Below are 18206 nucleotides of genomic sequence, written 5' to 3'. Positions count from 1 at the left end.
CAGCACTTTGAGAGGCTGAGGTGGGCGGTTTGCAAGATCAAGAGATCAAGACCATCCTGGCCAACATGGTGAACAACTGTCTCTACTAAAAAGGCAAAAATTAGCTGGGCGTGGTGGTGCGCACCTGTAGTCCCAGCTACTCGGGAGGCTGAGGCAGGAGAATCGCTTGAACCCAGGAGGCGGGGATTGCAGTGAGCCCAGATCGTGCCAGTGAACTCCACCTGGTGACAGAGCGAGACTCCGTCTCAAAATAAGTGAATAAAATGCACAACTGAGGGCATTTTAGTAAAAATAGCGTTATGCAACCATCACCTCCATGTACTTCAAAGATCACAAAAAGTTCTTACTCAAAGCATTTTTCAGTCTCACAGTAATCTTTTTTTTTGAGACGGAGTTTCGCTCTTGTTGCCCAGGTTGGCTCACCGCAACCTCCACCTCCCGAGTTCAATCAATTCTCCTGCCTCAGCCTCCGGAGTAGCTGGGATTACAGGCATGCGCCATCACGCCCGGCTAATTTTCTATTTTGTTTCTCCACGTTGGTCAGGCTGGTCTCCAACTCCCGACCTTAGGCGATCTGCCCGCCTCGGCCTCTCAAAATGCTGGGATTACAGGCGTTAGCCACAGTGCCCGGCCCTCAGATTAATCTCTAAATTTTAATCTTGTTCATGACTCAAGTAGTTAAAAAGAAGATTGTTGCTGCCCACCACCTATAAGCCTAAATGCCTGATATTCAAGAACTTATTTCTAAATTATTGATGAGTCTCTACCTGAGCACTCTAGGTCGGTTAAGTATAATTATTTGTTTGCAATAAATACACGAAAATTAAATTCAAAGTATGAATTTGATGTGCCCTCTTTGACTCAGGCACCTTTTCAATTTTTGCAGACTTTACGTATTTCTTCTGGCAGGAAATTGTAGAAGACAGATCCTATTTATGGGAAAAAGAATACCGCTGATACCCTTTGCCCTTTCAGGAGTCCCACAGCGATAACTAAGGCGGCAAGAATAAAGGGTGGGATGTGGGAATGAAGCCTTCACAGTGTGTGGTCCCGTCCTGTCACCACCGAAATGAGAAATGACACCTCTCCAGGCTTCACAGTCTGGAGCTTTCTAATTTCATTTGCCTTGGTAGGTGGAACGCAAATCCTACAAATCTTAGACTCTTTATTCGACAGAGAACCACTAACTTCGAACCCTCTGCACCAGGGTTTCTCAAAAGTCGGGGTCACAGACCACCTGCGGCTGAATCACACAGTGGTGGGTGAAAATGCGGACAGCCCGGGCTCCAACCTAGAATCTCAGAGTTGGAATACCTAGCTCGGTCTTCCGCGCGCAATTTTGAGAGCCGTGAGGCCCCGCCCTCCGCCGAGGTGGGCGTGGCGTAGCGGAGCCCCGCGCTCGGGCCACCGGCGCCGGCTGGGACCTGAGGCACGCAACGCGGAGGAAGCTAACCGCCAAGTCTCGTGTGCGTTCTGCAACGCGGGAACTACGCGAACCTTCCCCGCTCCTCCCCTCCCGCAGCGTCCTGAGCGCATGCGCTTCGCGCCTTCCCTCGCCGGCGCACCCCCAGCTGCCCTGGTTACCGTTGGTGTTTGCTAATTCTCTGCGGTGCCTTCTTCGCCCAACTCCAGCGATTCCAGACGCGCGCGGCCGCGTCACGTGGGCCGAGGTTCCCTCGCGGCTGCTGGCCGGCGGCTCAGCCGGGAGGAAAGATCTGCGGCCGCCGCTCGCCCTACCTCTGCGCCCCGGGGTGGGCGCACGGGTAAAAATGGCGAAATGGGGGTAGTCGGCGCCGGACCTGAAGCGATGGGGCGCGAAGGTGGGGCGGTTGTCGGAACCCCCTGACGTGGGCGCCTTGCTTTTCTCGGTGATTTGATCTGGCGACCTCGGGCCGGCGCCTAAGAGGTCAAACTACGGAGTCCGCGGGTCGCCGACGGCCCCGCAGAGAGCCGGAGGCAATGGATGAACAGAGCGTGGAGGTGAGGGGTTGTGAGGGTGGTGGTTAGTCCCCACCCCCACTCGATGAGCGGTCTGTATTCGGGGAGCGGTGCCCGTGTCTTCCCTCCAGTAGGGCACTCCCTACCCCGCCCCTGCGGCTGTGGAGAGGGCTGGCCCAGTACCAAGGACGCCGTGCTCATTTTGCAGCCCTCCAGGTGTCCTGGGGTCACTGTTCCATAGTCAGGTGGTGCATATTCTGGAGTTTTCAAGGATGTCTTGGCACAGGTACTTATTCCCACTGGGTATTTGCAAACTACAGCCTGTTAGGAGCAAAACTGCAGATTCATCAGATGGACGTACCCTTGGTGATGAACTCATCACCAATCCTTGCGAGTTCTTGATCTGCTCTAAATCTCTTTCCAGTTGGATAATCTTTACCTCTCAGTGGCACATTTTGCATGCTTCTGCTCTTCGTAGATTGAATCAGCACGTAATACTTTCTCATGTGTAGTTTCCAGAACAAACTCTTCTTTTTATAACAGATTCTTGTAAGCTGTGAGTTAAAGTAGTTGGGATATGTAAGTAAAGGGTAGGAATATATTTTAAAAGATTGTTTATTGGACATAATTATATAGTCATTGTCAAATTTTGAACCTTTCAGGTACTGAAATAGGAAATACTTGCTTTTTAGTATAGGGTAACTATGTTATGGATATTCCACTTGAAACTAATCATTCAGTAGTCTTATCCACCCGGTTGGAGATTACAGAGTCTGCATCTCCCAGGTGCTTTCTGGCCCTGCAGAGTCAAGATTAGATTCATTAGCCAGGTGCAGTGGCTCACGCCGGTAATTCCAGCACTTTGGGAGGCGAGGCGGGTGGATCACGAGGTCAAGATATCGAGACCATCCTGGCCAACAATGGTGAAACCCCATCTTCTAAAAATACAAAATTTAGCCGGATGTGGTGGTGTGCGCCTGTAGTCCCAGCTACTCGGGAGGCTGAGGCAGGAGAATCGCTTCAACCCGGGAGGTGGAGGTTGCAGTGAGCTCAGATTGCGCCACTGTACTCCAGGCGACAGAGTGATGCTCCGTCTCAAAAAAAAAAAAAATTAGGTTCATGAATAATTTTCTCCTTAATTCCTCATGTAAAGTATTATAAAGGTTTTGTAAACTTATCTTGGTTTTAGGAGTTTACAATAACAATGAATTTAATTATATCTTTTTTCTTGTTAGAAACTTTTCAGTTACTTCCTAACTTGATTAAACAGGCTTGCAAAGATAATACTGTTTTTTCTATTTACATACTTTTGTTGTTGTTTCCAGGATCTCATTGAACTACCATCAATTGGGTCGGTATCTCAGGTTCAAATAAGTAACTAGTTGGTTGTAACATCAGGGCAGCAATTCAGATTTCTGGATTCTGAATTCATTTTTCTCTGGGTCACATTAAACTGCCATTAGGATTAAGTGTTTTTTGTTGTTGTGTTTTTTGTTTTGTTTGTTTTTAACACACTTTTGCTCAGAGGCTGTCTTTTTAATCTTCTTTTTCCTCTAAATTATAAAATCAGTTTATACCTTTTGGAGAAATTGCAGATAAACGTTCATGTTGGACACAGGGAGAATGTCACACACTGGGGTTTGTTGGGTGGGGGACTAGGTGAGGGATGTCGGGGGAGGTTAGGGAGGGATAACATTGGGAGAAATGCCTGATGTAGGTGATTGGTAAGGGGGATGGAGGCAGCAAACCACCATGGCATGTGTGTACCTATGCAACAATCCTGCAAGTTCTGCACAAGTACCCCAGAATTTAAAGTATAATTAAAAAAAAAAAAGTTCATGTTGTGTATTCAGTCATATAGTCTGCCCTTTTTTTTTTTTTTGAGACAGTCTTGCTCTGTCACCCAGGCTGGAGTGTAGCAGCATGATTTCAGCTCACTGCAACCTCTGCCTCCTAGGTTCATGTGCTCCTCCTGCCTCAGCCTTACAAGTAGCTCAAATTAGTTAATTTTTGTATTTTGAGTAGAGGCAGGGTTTCACCCTGTTGGCCAGGCTGTTCTTGAACTCCTGACCTCAAGTGGTCCACCCACTTCAGCCTCCCAAAGTGCTGGGATTACAGGTGTGAGCCACCACACCCAGCCCTTTTTTCTTGCTGTTGTACATTATATGCATATTTTCGTGTCATTAAATGAAAAACTTTCTAGTGACTGTAATCTATATGTAATTTACTTAATATTTGGGCTGTATCTAGATTCTTGCCATTATAATTACTGCTTCATTAAAAGTTTTTGTGCATAAGTCTGTGTTTGCATTTCATGTTTTCCTTAGAATAGAAATATCACGAAGCTTAAAAAAATGAGAGTATATTTTCCAGATATTTTGAGATACTCTGGACCTTGACCAGTCAAATCCTGATATGTAATATAATTAAAATTGAGATATTATCAACCCAAAATAAATGTAAATGCCAAGTGAATTGTTTTTAGCTTGCCTTTTACACTCGATTCAGTAGCCTAATCTGGTGGACCTTTCATCTTTCACTGTTTTCAGAGCATTGCTGAGGTTTTCCGATGTTTCATTTGTATGGAGAAATTGCGGGATGCACGCCTGTGTCCTCATTGCTCCAAGCTGTGTTGTTTCAGCTGTATTAGGGTAAGTTGTGTTTCTTTTTACATATGGTTAGTATATATAGTATATATTGTAAGGATTAACCATTTTCTTTATCTTTTTATTTTACATTTTTTGCCTTAAAGTGCTTGCTTGCATTGTGCCTGGGATTGAGGAACACTAAGATAAATGACAAATTGCCTGCCTTGAAGGAGCTTAAATCTAATAGGGAATGGAGTTTAGAATGTTTATGTTGAAGAATGGGTGGTATCATAAAGAGGCACTAAAAAAGTGTTGTGGGGCTCAGAAGAGGACTAGTTTTATGTGTTTGATGAGTAAGATAGAGAAAAAGTGGATAATCCTAGTTACAAGACACCGCAGAGATGAATATAATCTAGTGGCTTTAAAACTTGAATGTTGGCTGGGCTAGGTGGCTCACACCTGTAATCCCAGCACTTTGGGAGGCCGAGGTGGGTGGATCATGAGGTCAGAAGTTCGAGACCAGCCTGACCAACATGGTGAACCCGTGTGTCTACTAAAAATACAAAATTTAACCTGGCGTGGTGGCGTGCGCTTGTAATGCCAGCTACTCAGGAGACTGAGGCAGGAAAATCACTTGAACGCAGAGAAGGCAGAGGTTACAGTGAGCTGAGGTCATGCCACTGTGCTCCAGCCTGGGCAACAGAGGAGACTCTGTCTGAAAAAACAACAACCACAACAACAACAAAACTTGAATGTAGGTGAACTCAAACCATTATGAGGAGCTCCAAGATTTTGGTTGTACGTGGCAGAGTCCACTACCACATCTACAGAGCACAGTTGAAAACTGCTCTGTTCACATTCCTCTTCGATTATTTATTTCTTTTCTTGAGAAAATCAGAGGTCACATGCTCTTCACCTCAAACTTTCTGTTTTGGCTGGGCGCAATGGCTCATGCCTATAATCCCAACACTTTGGGAGGCTGAGGTGGGTGGATCACCTGAGGTCAGGAGTTTGAGACCAGCCTGACATATATGGTAAAGCCCTGTTGCTACTAAAAATACAAAAATTAGCTGGGCTTGGTGGCATGACCTGTAGTCCCAGCTACTCAGGAGGCTGAGACAGAAGAATTGCTTGTACCTGGAAGGCAGAGGTTGCAGTCAGCTGAGATCAGGCCACTGCATCCAGCCTGACAACAGTGCAACTCCATCTCAAAAAAAAAAAAAAAATCTGTTCCCTTATTCTTGCCTAAGGAAGTTAAATATGCCTTTGTCAAGAGTAGTATCTGTAGCACTTAAATAATTTTTTTCTAGTCACACAAATCATAATTGGTGGTACTGGATTTGAACCCAATAAGACTGCCTCTATAGCCTTTTCTTTATCACTGTACCATGTGCAGAAGACCAAGTTAAATATGATGTTCTCATACTCCTAAAATTAAGAGCTCCAATCTTTCTTAGCCTTGTTTCCTCAACTGTAGAATTCAGACAAGATTTGCTTCACAGGGTGGTTATGGCACTAAATTAGATAAATTAAAAAGTAATTCAGAAGTTATAAAATACTGTATCTACTTGTAAGGTGTTATTTTAGTTGTTAAAGCTACTAATACACATTAACACTTATCTATGTTTTATAAACAGTGAAACTGATGATAGAGAAATGAAGTAATTGGCCTCCATCACTATAGTTAATTAAGTGGTAGAGTCTGGATCTGGGCTTATTTCTTTTTTATTTTATATATATATATATATATTTATATGTATATATATTTTTTAAATTGTACTTTAGATTCTGGGGTACATGTGCAGATCATGCAGGACTGTTGCATAGGTACATACATGGCAATGTGGTTTGCTGCCTCCATCCCCCCCGTCACCTATATCTGGCATTCCTCCCCAACCTCCCTCCTCCTGCTTTCCCTACCTTAGTCCCCCCGCAACAGACCCCAGTGTGTGTTGCTTCCCTCCCTGTGTCCATGTGTTCTCATGTTCAACACCTGCCTGTGAGTGAGAACATGTGGTGTTTGATTTTCTGTTCTTGTATCAGTTTGCTGAGAATGATGGTTTCCAGATTCATCCATGTCCCTACAAAGGACGCGAACTCATAGTTTTTTATGGCTGCATAGTATTCCATGGTGTATATGTACCACATTTTCCTTGTCCCGTCCATCATCGATGGACATTTGGGTTGGTTCCAAGTCTTTGCTATTGTAAACAGTGCTGCAATGAACATATATGTGCATGTGTCTTTATAATACAACAATTTATAATCCTTTGGATATGTACCCAGTAATGGAATTGCTAAATCAAATGGAATTTCTATTTCTAGGTCCTGAGGAATAGCCACACTGTCTTCTACAATGGTTGAACTGGGCTTATTTCTTTTGATGAAGGTCCCATATGCTTATGGTCTCTGGTTGTAGGCCTCATTGATTCTGTATTTTTTCATTATTACATCTTCTTCCTCCTGCCCCATGCATTTATTTCTTAATTTCTTAAGATCTTGTTGCTGTTCTCTCTTCTGAGGTTTCTGGGAATATTCATCTACTTTGGGAAATTTGATTTACTTAGCAGCTTTAGCTATCATCTCGATGTATATTTATACATCGATGTGTATTTATACATAGATATTTATATATCATCTTGATCTGCTCCTAAATTTGTTCCTTCAGCACAGATTTTTGGATGTCTTATCTTGTTGTCCTTCTAGCATCTCGAACTTTGTTCAAGATCTGTTCATATCATCTTCTCAAACCAACTCTAAGTTCATTTTTTTTTTTTTTTGAGACGGAGTTTCACTCTTATTACCCAGGCTGGAGTGCAATGGCGCAATTTCGGCTCACCGCAACCTCTGCCTCCTGGGTTCAGGCAATTCTGTGCCTCAGCCTCCTGAGTAGCTGGGATTACAGGCACACGCCACCATGCCCAGCTAATTTTTTGTATTTTTAGTAGAGACGGGGTTTCACCATGTTGACCAGGATGGTCTCGATCTCTTGACCTCGTGATCCACCCACCTCGGCTTCCCAAAGTGCTGGGATTAACAGGCTTGAGCCACTGCACCCGGCCAAAGTTCATTTTTTTAATTCTATTCTGCCAATCACTCAAACTGGAAACTTTATATCAATGAATTTTTAATTTTTAATTTTTTTTGAGTTGGAGTCTCGTTCTGTTGCCCAGGCTAAAGTGCAGTGGTGTGTTCTCAGGTCACTGCCACCTCTGTCTCCTAAGTTCTAGCTATTCTCCTGCCTCAGCCTCTCGAGTAGCTGGGAGTACAGGTGCATTCCACCATGCCCAGCTAATTTTTGTATTATTTTTTTCTTTTTTGTCGAGATGCGGTTTCACTGTGTTACCCAGGCTGGTCTCGAACTCCTGACCTCAACAGATCCACCCACCTTGACCTCCCAAAGTGATGGGATTACAGGCATGAGCCACAATGCCTAGCCTATACCAATGATTTTTAAGTACAGTTAGTTATTATTTCCCAGTGTCACTTATATTTGTCTTACCTTTCTATTTTTATCTTTACCATCCTAATAGAGAGGTATACTGGTTTCCACATGCTTAGATTATTATAATTACTTTATATCTGATCTCTAAGGTTTGAGTGTTTCCTTTTCTCCAGTCCAATTTCTGTCCTGCTACTGTATTAATGTTTTTCACTGATGTCACTTTTTTCTTCTAAGAAGCCTCAGAAATTTATTACATAAAGGATGAAGTCCAAGAATGTTAGCCTTGTGTTTAGACTGTCCAGATTTGGTTCTGACCTTTCTTTCTAGGGCTGTCTTGGTTCCTGAATGCACTGATCATTTGTTAATTCATTCAGCACATACTAATTGCCTGCCTACTTATTTTCAAGCCAGTCATTTTTTTAATTAGGTATAATTGACATACAATAAACTACACATATTTAAAGTGTACAGTTTTTTGTTTTGTTTTGTTTTTTGAGACGGAGTTTTGCTCTTGTTGCCCAACCTGGAGTGCAATGACGCAATCTCGGCTTACTGCAACCTCCAACTCCCAGGTTCAAGTGATTTTTCTGCCTCAGCATTCCAAGTAGCTGGGATTACAGGCATGCAACACCATGCCTGGCTAATTTTGTATTTTTAGTAGAGACAGGGTTTCACCATGTTGGTCAGACTGGTCTCAAACTCCTGACCTCAGGTGATCCACCCGCCTCAGCCTCCCAAAGTGCTGGGATTACAGGTGTCAGTCACCGCACCTGGCCAAGTGTACAGTTTTGACATATATATGCTCTTGTGAGACTATAATTGTAGCCAAGTTAGTGAATGTATCTGTCACCCCCAAAAGTTTTCTTGTGTCTCTTGGTAATTCCTCTCTCTACTTGTCTTCTCAGGCAACTACTGATCTACTTTCTGTCATGATAGATAAGTTTGCTTCAGAGATAAGAGGAATGGAAAAGAGAAAAAAATTGATAAGTTTGCGTGTTCTGGAATTTTACACAAATGAAAATCATATAATATGTACTTTTATGGATCTGACTTTTTTTCACTCAGCAAAAATACTGTACGTATCAGTAGTATTCCTTTAATTGCTGAGTGGTATTCCATTGCATGTATGTGCCACAATTTGTTTATGCATTCATCTATTGACAGGCATATGGCATGCTTACAGTTTTTGCTATTGCAATGAAAATTGCTGCAAACATTTGTATATAAGAAGGTTTCTTTTCTTTTGGCTAAATAGGTAAGGAATGGATAGGGATTATGTGGTAGTTGTGTGTTTAACATTTTGACAGATTGCCCAGCTGTTTTCTAAAATACTTGTATGTGGGAGCTAAACAGTGAGGATACATGTACATAAAGAGAGAAATGCTGGACACTGGAGACTCCAAAAGAGGGAAGGGAGGAAAGAGATGAAGGTTAAAGAAAAAAGAAAGGATTGGGAGGCTGAGGTGGGCGGATCACCTGAGATCAGGAGTTGAATACCAGCTTGACCAACATGGAGAAACCCATCTCTACTAAAAATACAAAATTAGCTGGTGTGGTGGCGCATGCCTCTAATCTTAGCTACTCAAGGGGGTGAGGCAGGAGAATTGCTTGAATCTGGGAGGCGGAGGTTGTGGTGAGCCGAGATCACGCCATTGCACTCCAGCCTGGGCAACAAGAGCAAAACTCCATCTCAAAAAAAAAAAAAAAAAAAAAAAGGAAAATACTTATATAATTTACATTCTCAGCACCAGTGTATGAGAGTTCCAATTGCGCCACTTTAATTCTAACACTTGGTATCTTCAATTTTGTGAATTTTACCCATTCTCAGGGGTTTATAGCCATTCTCAGAGTTATCTCCTTGTTTTAGTTAGCATTTCTCTGTTGAGTAATGATGTTAGCATCTTTTCCAGGAGTTATTTGCCATCCATATGTTGTCTTTGGAAAGGGGTCTGTTCAGTGCCCTGTCCTTTTGTGCTAAAATAAATATAATAAAATTTTCCATCTTACCCATGTTTAAGTGTACAGTTCAGTGTCTTTACATTCATAATGTTGTACAACCGTATCACCATTTCCAAAACTTTTCATTACCCCAAACATAAAGTCTGTACCCATTAAGTTATAACTCTCCATTTTCTCCTTCCCCTAGTTCGTGGTAATCTTTGATCTACTTTTTGTTTCCATGAATTTGCCTATTTTAGATATTTCATGTAAGTGGAACCATGCAATATTTGTCTTTTGTGTTTGGCTTATTTCACTTACCGTAATTTTTTTTTTTTTTTTTGAGACAGGGTGTTGCTCTGTTGCCCAGGTGGAAGGGGCAGTGGCACAATCTCTGCTCACTGCAACCTCCACCTCCTAGGCTCAAGTGATCCTCTCACTTCAGCCTCCTGAGTAGCTGTGACTACAGGCATGCCACGATGTTTGGCTGACTTTTGTATTTTCTGTAAAGATGGGGTTTTGCCATGTCATCCAGACTGGTCTGATTTCCTGGACTCAAGTGAGCCACACGCCTCTGCTTTCCAAAGTATTGGGTTTACAGGTGTAAGCCACCATGCCTGGCCAGCATAAGATTTTCAGGGTTCATCCGTGTATCTGGTATCAGAGCTTCCTTCCTTTTTATCATTGAATAACTTTCCATTGTATGTATATAGTTATGCATTGCAACGGGGATGTGTTCTGAAAAATGTTTGTTAGGCATTTTTGTTGTTTGAATATCATAGTGTATATTGACAGAAACCTGGATCATATAGCCTCCTATGCACCGTGGCTAGGTGGAATGGCCTATCCTGGGCTACAAACCTGTACAGCATATACTGAATATTGTGGGTAATTATAGCACAGTGGTAAGTATTTGTGTATCTAAACATAAATAGGCCAGGTGCGGTGGCTTATGCCTGTAATCCCAGTACTTTGGGAGGCAACAGCTGGCAGATCACTTGAGGTCAAGAGCTCGAGACCAGCCTCGCCAACATGTGAAACCCCGTCTCTACCAAAAATATAAAAAATTAGCCAGGCATGGTGGCATGGGCTTGTAATCCCAGCTACTGAGGAGGCTGAGGCAGGAAAATCGCTTGAACCTGGGAGGTGGAGGTTGCAGTGAGCTGAGATCCTGCCATTACACTCCAGCCTGGGTGACAGTGAGACTTTGTCTCAAAAAAAATAAACATAAGTAAACAGAAATGGTATATTAAAGATGGTATACCCATGTAGGGCAGCTTCATTCTAATCTTACGAGACTACTGTAGTATATGTGGTCCATTGTTTACCAAAACATCTTTATGTGACACATGACTATACCACCTTTTGTTTATACATTTTTATATCTCTTGATGGACACTTGGGTTGTTTTCACCTTTTGGATTTTTTTTTTTTTTTTTTTTTTAAAGACAGTGTTTCACCATGTTGGTCAGGCTGGTCTTGAACTCCTGACCTCAGGTGATTCGCCCACCTTGGCCTCCAAAGTGCTTAGATTACAGGCGTGAGCCACCACGCCTGGCTTGGATGTTAATAGTTCAATAGTTAACAATTATCTGTTTAAGTTTCTGCTTTCATTTCTATTGAATGTATATCTAGGAGTGAAATTGCTGGGTCATACGGTATTTTGTTTAATTTTTTTTTTTTAATTGCAGCAAAATATACATAATGTAAAATTTGCTTGTTTTTCTTTTAATGAGACAAGGTCTCACTCTGTTGCCCATGCCAGAGTGCAGCAATACAATCACGGCTCACTGCAGCCTCTATCTCGGGGGCTCAAGCAATTGCCCTGCTTTAGACTCTTGAGCAGCTGGGACCACAAGTTTGCGCCATCATGCCTGGCTGTTTTTTATTTTGTTATTTTTTTGAGACGGAATTTTGCTCTTGTTGCCCAGGCTGGAGTACAATGATGTGATCTTGGCTCATTGCAACCTCTGCCTCCCGGGTTCAAGAGATTCTCCTGTCTCAGCCTCCTGAATAGCTGGGATTACAGGCATGTGCACCATGCCTGGCTAATTTTGGCATTTTTAGTAGAGATGGGGTTTTTCCATGTTGGTCAGACTGGTCTTGAACTCCCGACCTCAGGTTATCCGCCTGCCTTGGCCTCCCAAAGTGCTGGGATTACAGGTGTGAGCCATTGCGCTGCAGCCTAGTTTAAAAATTTTTTTTTGTTGAGATAGAGTTTTACTTTGTTGTCCAAGCTGGTCTCAAATTTCTGGGCTCAAGCAATCTGACTGTCTACGCCTCCCAAGTGCTAGGTTTACAGATATGAGCTACTTGGCCAAATTTATGATTTTAACTGTCTTTTTAAGTGTAGTTTAGTAGCATTAAGTACATTCACATTGTTGTGCAGCCATCACCACTATCCATCTTTAGTACTTTTTCATCATCCCAAACTGAAACTCTGTACCTGTTAAACTTAATTCTCATTACTCTCTTCCCTCCAGCCCGTTAACCAATACCTTCTGTCTTTACGTTTGACTGTACTAAGTACTTCGTATAAATGGAATCATAAAATATTTATTTCTACCTCTCCGTTCTGTTCTATTAGTCTCTATTTCTGTCCTCATGGTAGTACCACATTGTTTTGATTACTGTATCTTTTTTCTTTTTTAAATTGACACAGAGTCTTGCTCTGTTGCCAGGCTGGAGTGCAGTGGCATGGTCTCAGTTCACTGCAACCTCTGCCTCCTGGGTTCAAGCAATTCTCCTGCCTCAGCCTCCCGAGTAACTGGGATTACAGGCATGCACCACCATGCCCCACTAATTTTTGTACTTTTAGTTGAGACAGAGTTTCGCCATGTTGGCCAGGATGGTCTCAATCTCTTAACCTCATGATCTGTCCACCTCGGACTCCCAAAGTGCTGGGATTACAGGCCTCAGCCACTGCTCCTGGCTGATTACTGTATCTTTATAGTAAGTTTTGAAATTGGAAAGTGTTGAGTCCTCCAACTTTGTTTTTCTTTTTCAAGATACTTTTGGCTATTTGGCATCCTTTGAGATTCCATATGAATTTTCAATGTACTTTCTACCAAATAAAAAGTACTGTTGGAGTTTTAATAGGATTACATAGATTCTGTACATGCCTTTGAGTAGTATTGTTGTCTTAACAATATTAAGTCTTATGATCCAGGTTGGGCGCGGTGGCTCAAGCCTGTAATCCCAGCACTTTGGGAGACCGAGGTGGGTGGATCACGAGGTCGAGAGATCGAGACTATCCTGGTCAACATGGTGAAACCCCATCTCTACTAAAAATACAAAAAATTAGCAGGGCATGGTGGTGCGTGCCTGTAATCCCAGCTACTCAGGAGGCTGAGACGGGAGAATTGCTTGAACCCAGGAGGTGGAGGTTGCAGTGAGCCGAGATCGCGCCTTGCCCTCCAGCCTGGGTAATGAGCAAAACTCCGTCTCAAAAAAAAAAAAAAAAAAAAGTCTTATGATTCACGAACACAGGTGTCTTTCCATTTATTTAGGACTTCTTTAACTTCTTTCAGCAGTATATTGTAGTTTTTCATGTATAAGTCTTTTTTAGTTTTTTGAGAAAGGATCTCACTGTCACCCAGGCTGGTGTGCAGTGATGCAGTCATTTCTCACTGCAGCTTCCGCCTTCTGGGTTCAAGCAGCTCCTGCCTTGGCCTCCCAATGCTGGGATTATAGGCAGGATCCACCACACTGAGCCTCCATGTGTGTCTTTCAATTTCTTGGTTTGTTTTTTTCCCTGAGTATTTTATTCTTTTTGATGCTGTTGCAAATGTGTTATTTTCTTCATTTTCTTTTTTGATTGTTCATTGCAAGCTTATAGAAATGCCAGCGTTTTTTGTGTGTTTATTTTGTATCCTGTAACTGCCACATCTATTAACTTTAACAATATTTTGTGGAATCTTTAGGGATTTTTACAGATATGATCATATCATCTGCAAAAAGATAATTTCACTTCTTTTTTAATTAGAATACTTTTTATTTCTTTATCTTGCCTAAGTACTCTGGCTAGACTTTTTAGTACCTGCATTATGTTGAATAGAAATGGTAAAAGCTGCTGGCATCTTTTTCTTTTTCCTGATCTTAAGGGGAAGAGTTTTTAGCCTTTGAATTGTTGACTATGATTTTTATGAGTTTTTATATATGGCCTATATCAAGTTGAGGAAGTTCCCTTCTATTTTTCTATTTACATACATTGAGTATTTTTATCATGAAAGGATATTGGGTTTTGTCAGATGCCTTTTCTGCATCAATTGAGATGAACATGGTGGGATTTTTTTTGTCTTTATTTCATTAAATGTGTATTACATTGAATGATTTTTGTATGTTGAACCATCTTTGTATGCTAGAAATAAATCCCACTGGGCCACAGTATATAATCTTTTAAATATTCTGTTGAATTTATTTTACTAGGATTTGTTGAGGATTTCCCCAGCACAATTTCTCTAGTAAATGTCTTAAACTCCCAGAACAATAAATATGCATTGAAATTTTTCACATAGCATTATGAATGAGGATACACATTACATGTCAGTAGTGATATCTCTGATTATATTCTGAAGAAATAGAAGGAATTTAATAAATAGTTATATTTTTAATTAGTTTCAAATGCAGGATTAGGTGTTGAAAATAGTATTTAATTAATCATGAACCCATGGTCTAAGATTTTTAATGATTGCTGTAATTAATGTTTCTTAGAGAGATTGTTTTCTGTTACAAAGTTGATGTTTTTTTTTTAAAGACAGAGTTTCACCATGTTGGTCAGGCTGGTCTTGAACTCCCAACCTCAGGTGATCCGCCTGCCTTAGCCTTCAAAGTGCTTGGATTACAGGAGTGAGCCACTACGCCCAGCCCCCAGGCTGTAGTATGGTGGCACAATCCTGGCTCACTGCAACCTCTGCCTCCCGTGTTCAAGCGATTCTCTTGCCTCAGCTTACCGAGTAGCTGGCATTTCAGGCACCTGTCACCATGCCCGGCTGATTTTTATATTTTTAGTAGAGACGGGGTTTTGCCATTTTGGCCAGGCTGACCTCAGGTGATCCACCCACCTTGGCCTCCCAAAGTGTTGGGATTACAGGTGTGAGCCACCACGCCCTGCCATATTAGCTTACTTTTCAAAAAATAAATTTAAAAGTACATTTAGGTAGAAATAAACCATCACTGTGGTTTATTTTTGGGTGTGACGGTGACAGTGTCATTATTATAAGAGAATAATAAGATTATATACAGGTTCTCTGTGAGAATCAGTTAGTCCTGGAATCATTCCTTTTCCTGTGTGCGAATAGCCTTTTAACAGCTATTTTGGGTTGAGTTCTGTCCCTCAGAAAGTTGTCCCTATCAGTTGACAGTATGAGAGAGACAGTAGATTGCCTATTATTTTAATCTCTAAAATTAATTTAAGCACTGTAGAGAGATAAACTCATTAGGTTTGTATTTTATACACACACACACACACACACAGAGAGAGAGAGAGAGAGAGAGAGAGAGTGTAATGGTGTTTTCTAATCAAAATCTAATTCTTTTGCTCCCTTAGCGCTGGCTGACAGAGCAGAGAGCTCAATGTCCTCATTGCCGGTAAGTGTTTTGCTATGATTATTCTTGAATTTGGAAAATAGCAAGAGTCAGAATGTGCCTTAGGATTCATAAAGGCAGTTTTCCTGCAATCTGCCATGTTTCTCTTCTTTGTGAAGATAGTTGAGTAGAATTAAGCAATCTGACTAGAAAAAGAAATGCGGGGACTAATTCACGTGACTTAGAATTATGTTTACTATGTTGTACCCTGCCTCTCATAGAAAATTATTGTATAACTTTTTAACTTACCTTTTATAATTAAGCAACACATTTTTAATGTTTCTGGCTAAAATAATCTAGATAAGTCATAACTTACCTTTTATAATTAAGCAAAAAATTTTTAATGTTTCTGATTTTAAAAATCCAGATAGTTTGGCTGGGCATGGTGGCTCACACCTATAATCCCAGCACTTTGGGAGGCTGAGGCAGGCAGATCACTTGAGGTCAGCCTGGCCAACATAGTGAAACCTTGTCTCTACCAAAAACGCAAAAATTAGCTGGGCGTGGTGGTGTGCCCCTGTAGTCCTAGCTACTCAGGAGGCTGAGGCATGAGAATCGTTTGATCTTGGGATACAGAGGTTGCAGTGAGCTGAGATGATGCTGCTGCACTTGAGCCAAGATTGTGCCACTGTACTCCAGCTTGGGCGACAAAGCCAAAAAAAAAAAAGAAAAAAAAATTCAAATAATAGAGATAAATATAAAATAAGAAGGCTTCTGATTCTGATACCTCTCTACCCTATCTTTTCAGAAGACATTGTTTCAGAAGAAATTGTTGGGTTTGGTATCTGTTCTTCTAGACCGTTTTTTGTGCATGTATTTTTTAAGGTCCTAATCTGGTATGATTGTGCCTATATTTATATATATATATATCTATGTTATTCCCATATACTTTTTCTTAAAATGTACAAGTGATATAATATTGTTTTGCAGTTTGCTTTTTCCTGTAAAATAGATCTTTTCTTGATTATATGTATACATATGTCATTTTTTGAAAAAAAAGTGACTGTAGTCATACCTTGACTTATTTATGCCCATATTGAGAGACATTTAGGTTATCTCTACTTTTGGTTTCAAAAAATAATGCCGGAGTGCCATCTGTTGCCCGTTTTTCTTTTTGTATTCATTTTCATTTTTTTTCCTTTTTTCTCTCTCTTCTCTCTCTTCTCTTGATTTCTTTTTTTTTTTTTTTCGTCCCACTCCCCTTCGTTTCATATTTTTGAGACAGGGTCTCACTCTGTCATCCAAGCCAGAGTGCAGTAGTGCAATCTCAGCTCACTGCAGCTTCAACCTCCTGGGCTCAGGTGATTCTCTCACCTCAGCCTCCCTGCTGACTGGGACCATTGGTGTGTATTACCATGCCCAGCTAATTTTATTTTTTGTAGAGATGTGATGTCACTATGTTAGCCATACTGGTCTCAACTTCCTGGGCTTAAGAGATCCTACTACCTTAGCTTCCCAAAGGTCTAGGATTGCAGGTGTGAACCACCGTGCCCAGTCCTGCCTTTCTTACATTATCTTAAAAGAAGACCAGCACTATCAAGTAGAACTTTCTATAATGGTGAAAGTGTTCTGTGTCTACACTGTCCAGTATGGTAGCCACTAGCCATGTGTGGCTATTGATCACTTGAAATGTGTCGTGTGACTATATAATGAAATAATATTTCTATTTAATTTTAATTTTAAATAGTCACATGTGGCTAGTGGCTATCATTTTGGACAGTATAGCTGATATATATTTTTTTTCCTCTGAGACAGGGTCTCACTCCGTTATCCAGATTGGAGTGTAGAGGCATGATTTTGGCTCACTGCAGCCTCCATCCCCCTGGCTCAGGTGGTCCTCCTACCTCAGCATCATGGGTGGCTGGGACTATAGGCACATGCCCCCATGTTTGGCCAATTTTTTGTAGAGCCAGGGTTTTATCATGTTGCGCAGGCTGGTCTCGAACACCTGGGCTCAAGCAGTCTACCTGCCTCAGCCTCCCAAAGTGCTGGGATTACAGGCACGAGCCACCATGCCAACAGTACAGCTTTAGACTTAGAAGTTGAGAATTTGGTCCATATTCTGAATCATATTTTTTTGTTTAGTTTTTAAATTTCTTTTGGTAAACAATGTGTTAATATGGTGAAAATAAGTTGCAAAGAATATATATATATTTTTAATTTTAATAGTGTTATGGGGCCAGATGGTGGCTGATACCTGCAATCCCAGTACTTTAGGAGGCTAAGGTTGGAGCATCACTGGAGGCCAGAAGTTCAAGACCAGCTTGAACAATATAGTGAGATTTCCCTCTTTACAAAAAATTTTAAAATTAGTTGGGTTTGGTGGTGTCTTGCTGTAATCTCAGCCACTTGAGAGGCTGAGGCAGGAGGATCACTTGAGCCCAGGAGGTCAAGGCTACAATAAACCATGATCATACCACTATATCCTACCCTGGGTGATAGAATGAGACAGTGTCTCTTAAAAGGAAAAAAAAAATTAGTGTTACAGTATGAGTATTATTGTGCCCTCTATTTTGAGAAATGTGTTTATTCTAGAAAATAATCTCATATTCCTGAGTTAGAATACGTATATGGATTTTCTCCTCAGTGCTCCACTCCAGCTACGAGAACTAGTAAATTGTCGTTGGGCAGAAGAAGTAACACAACAGCTTGATACTCTTCAACTCTGCAGTCTCACCAAACATGAAGAAAATGAAAAGGACAAGTAGGTC

At 41.4% G+C, this 18206-nt stretch overlaps 1 protein-coding gene across 13 annotated transcripts in view; it reads left to right on the top strand.

Annotated features, from left to right (window-relative positions):
• The first annotated feature begins 1558 nt into the window (after positions 1-1558).
• The window catches only part of TRIM37 (tripartite motif containing 37), a 127237-nt gene continuing 110589 nt past the window's right edge, over positions 1559-18206 (top strand). For all 13 annotated transcript variants that reach the window (XM_078373663.1, XM_078373662.1, XM_078373661.1 and 10 more), the window contains exons 1-4: positions 1559-1980; positions 4488-4589; positions 15458-15498; positions 18083-18199. In XM_078373663.1, the coding sequence (XP_078229789.1) occupies positions 1960-1980; positions 4488-4589; positions 15458-15498; positions 18083-18199 (281 nt within the window). In that variant the 5' untranslated portion in view covers positions 1559-1959. The remainder of the gene's footprint in view (positions 1981-4487; positions 4590-15457; positions 15499-18082; positions 18200-18206) is intronic.

This window comes from Callithrix jacchus, chromosome 5, assembly GCF_049354715.1.
Source record: "Callithrix jacchus isolate 240 chromosome 5, calJac240_pri, whole genome shotgun sequence".
NCBI lineage: Eukaryota > Metazoa > Chordata > Mammalia > Primates > Cebidae > Callithrix > Callithrix jacchus.
The sequence above is the reverse complement of the archived record's forward strand: the minus strand, read 5'-3'. Positions and strand labels throughout refer to the sequence as shown.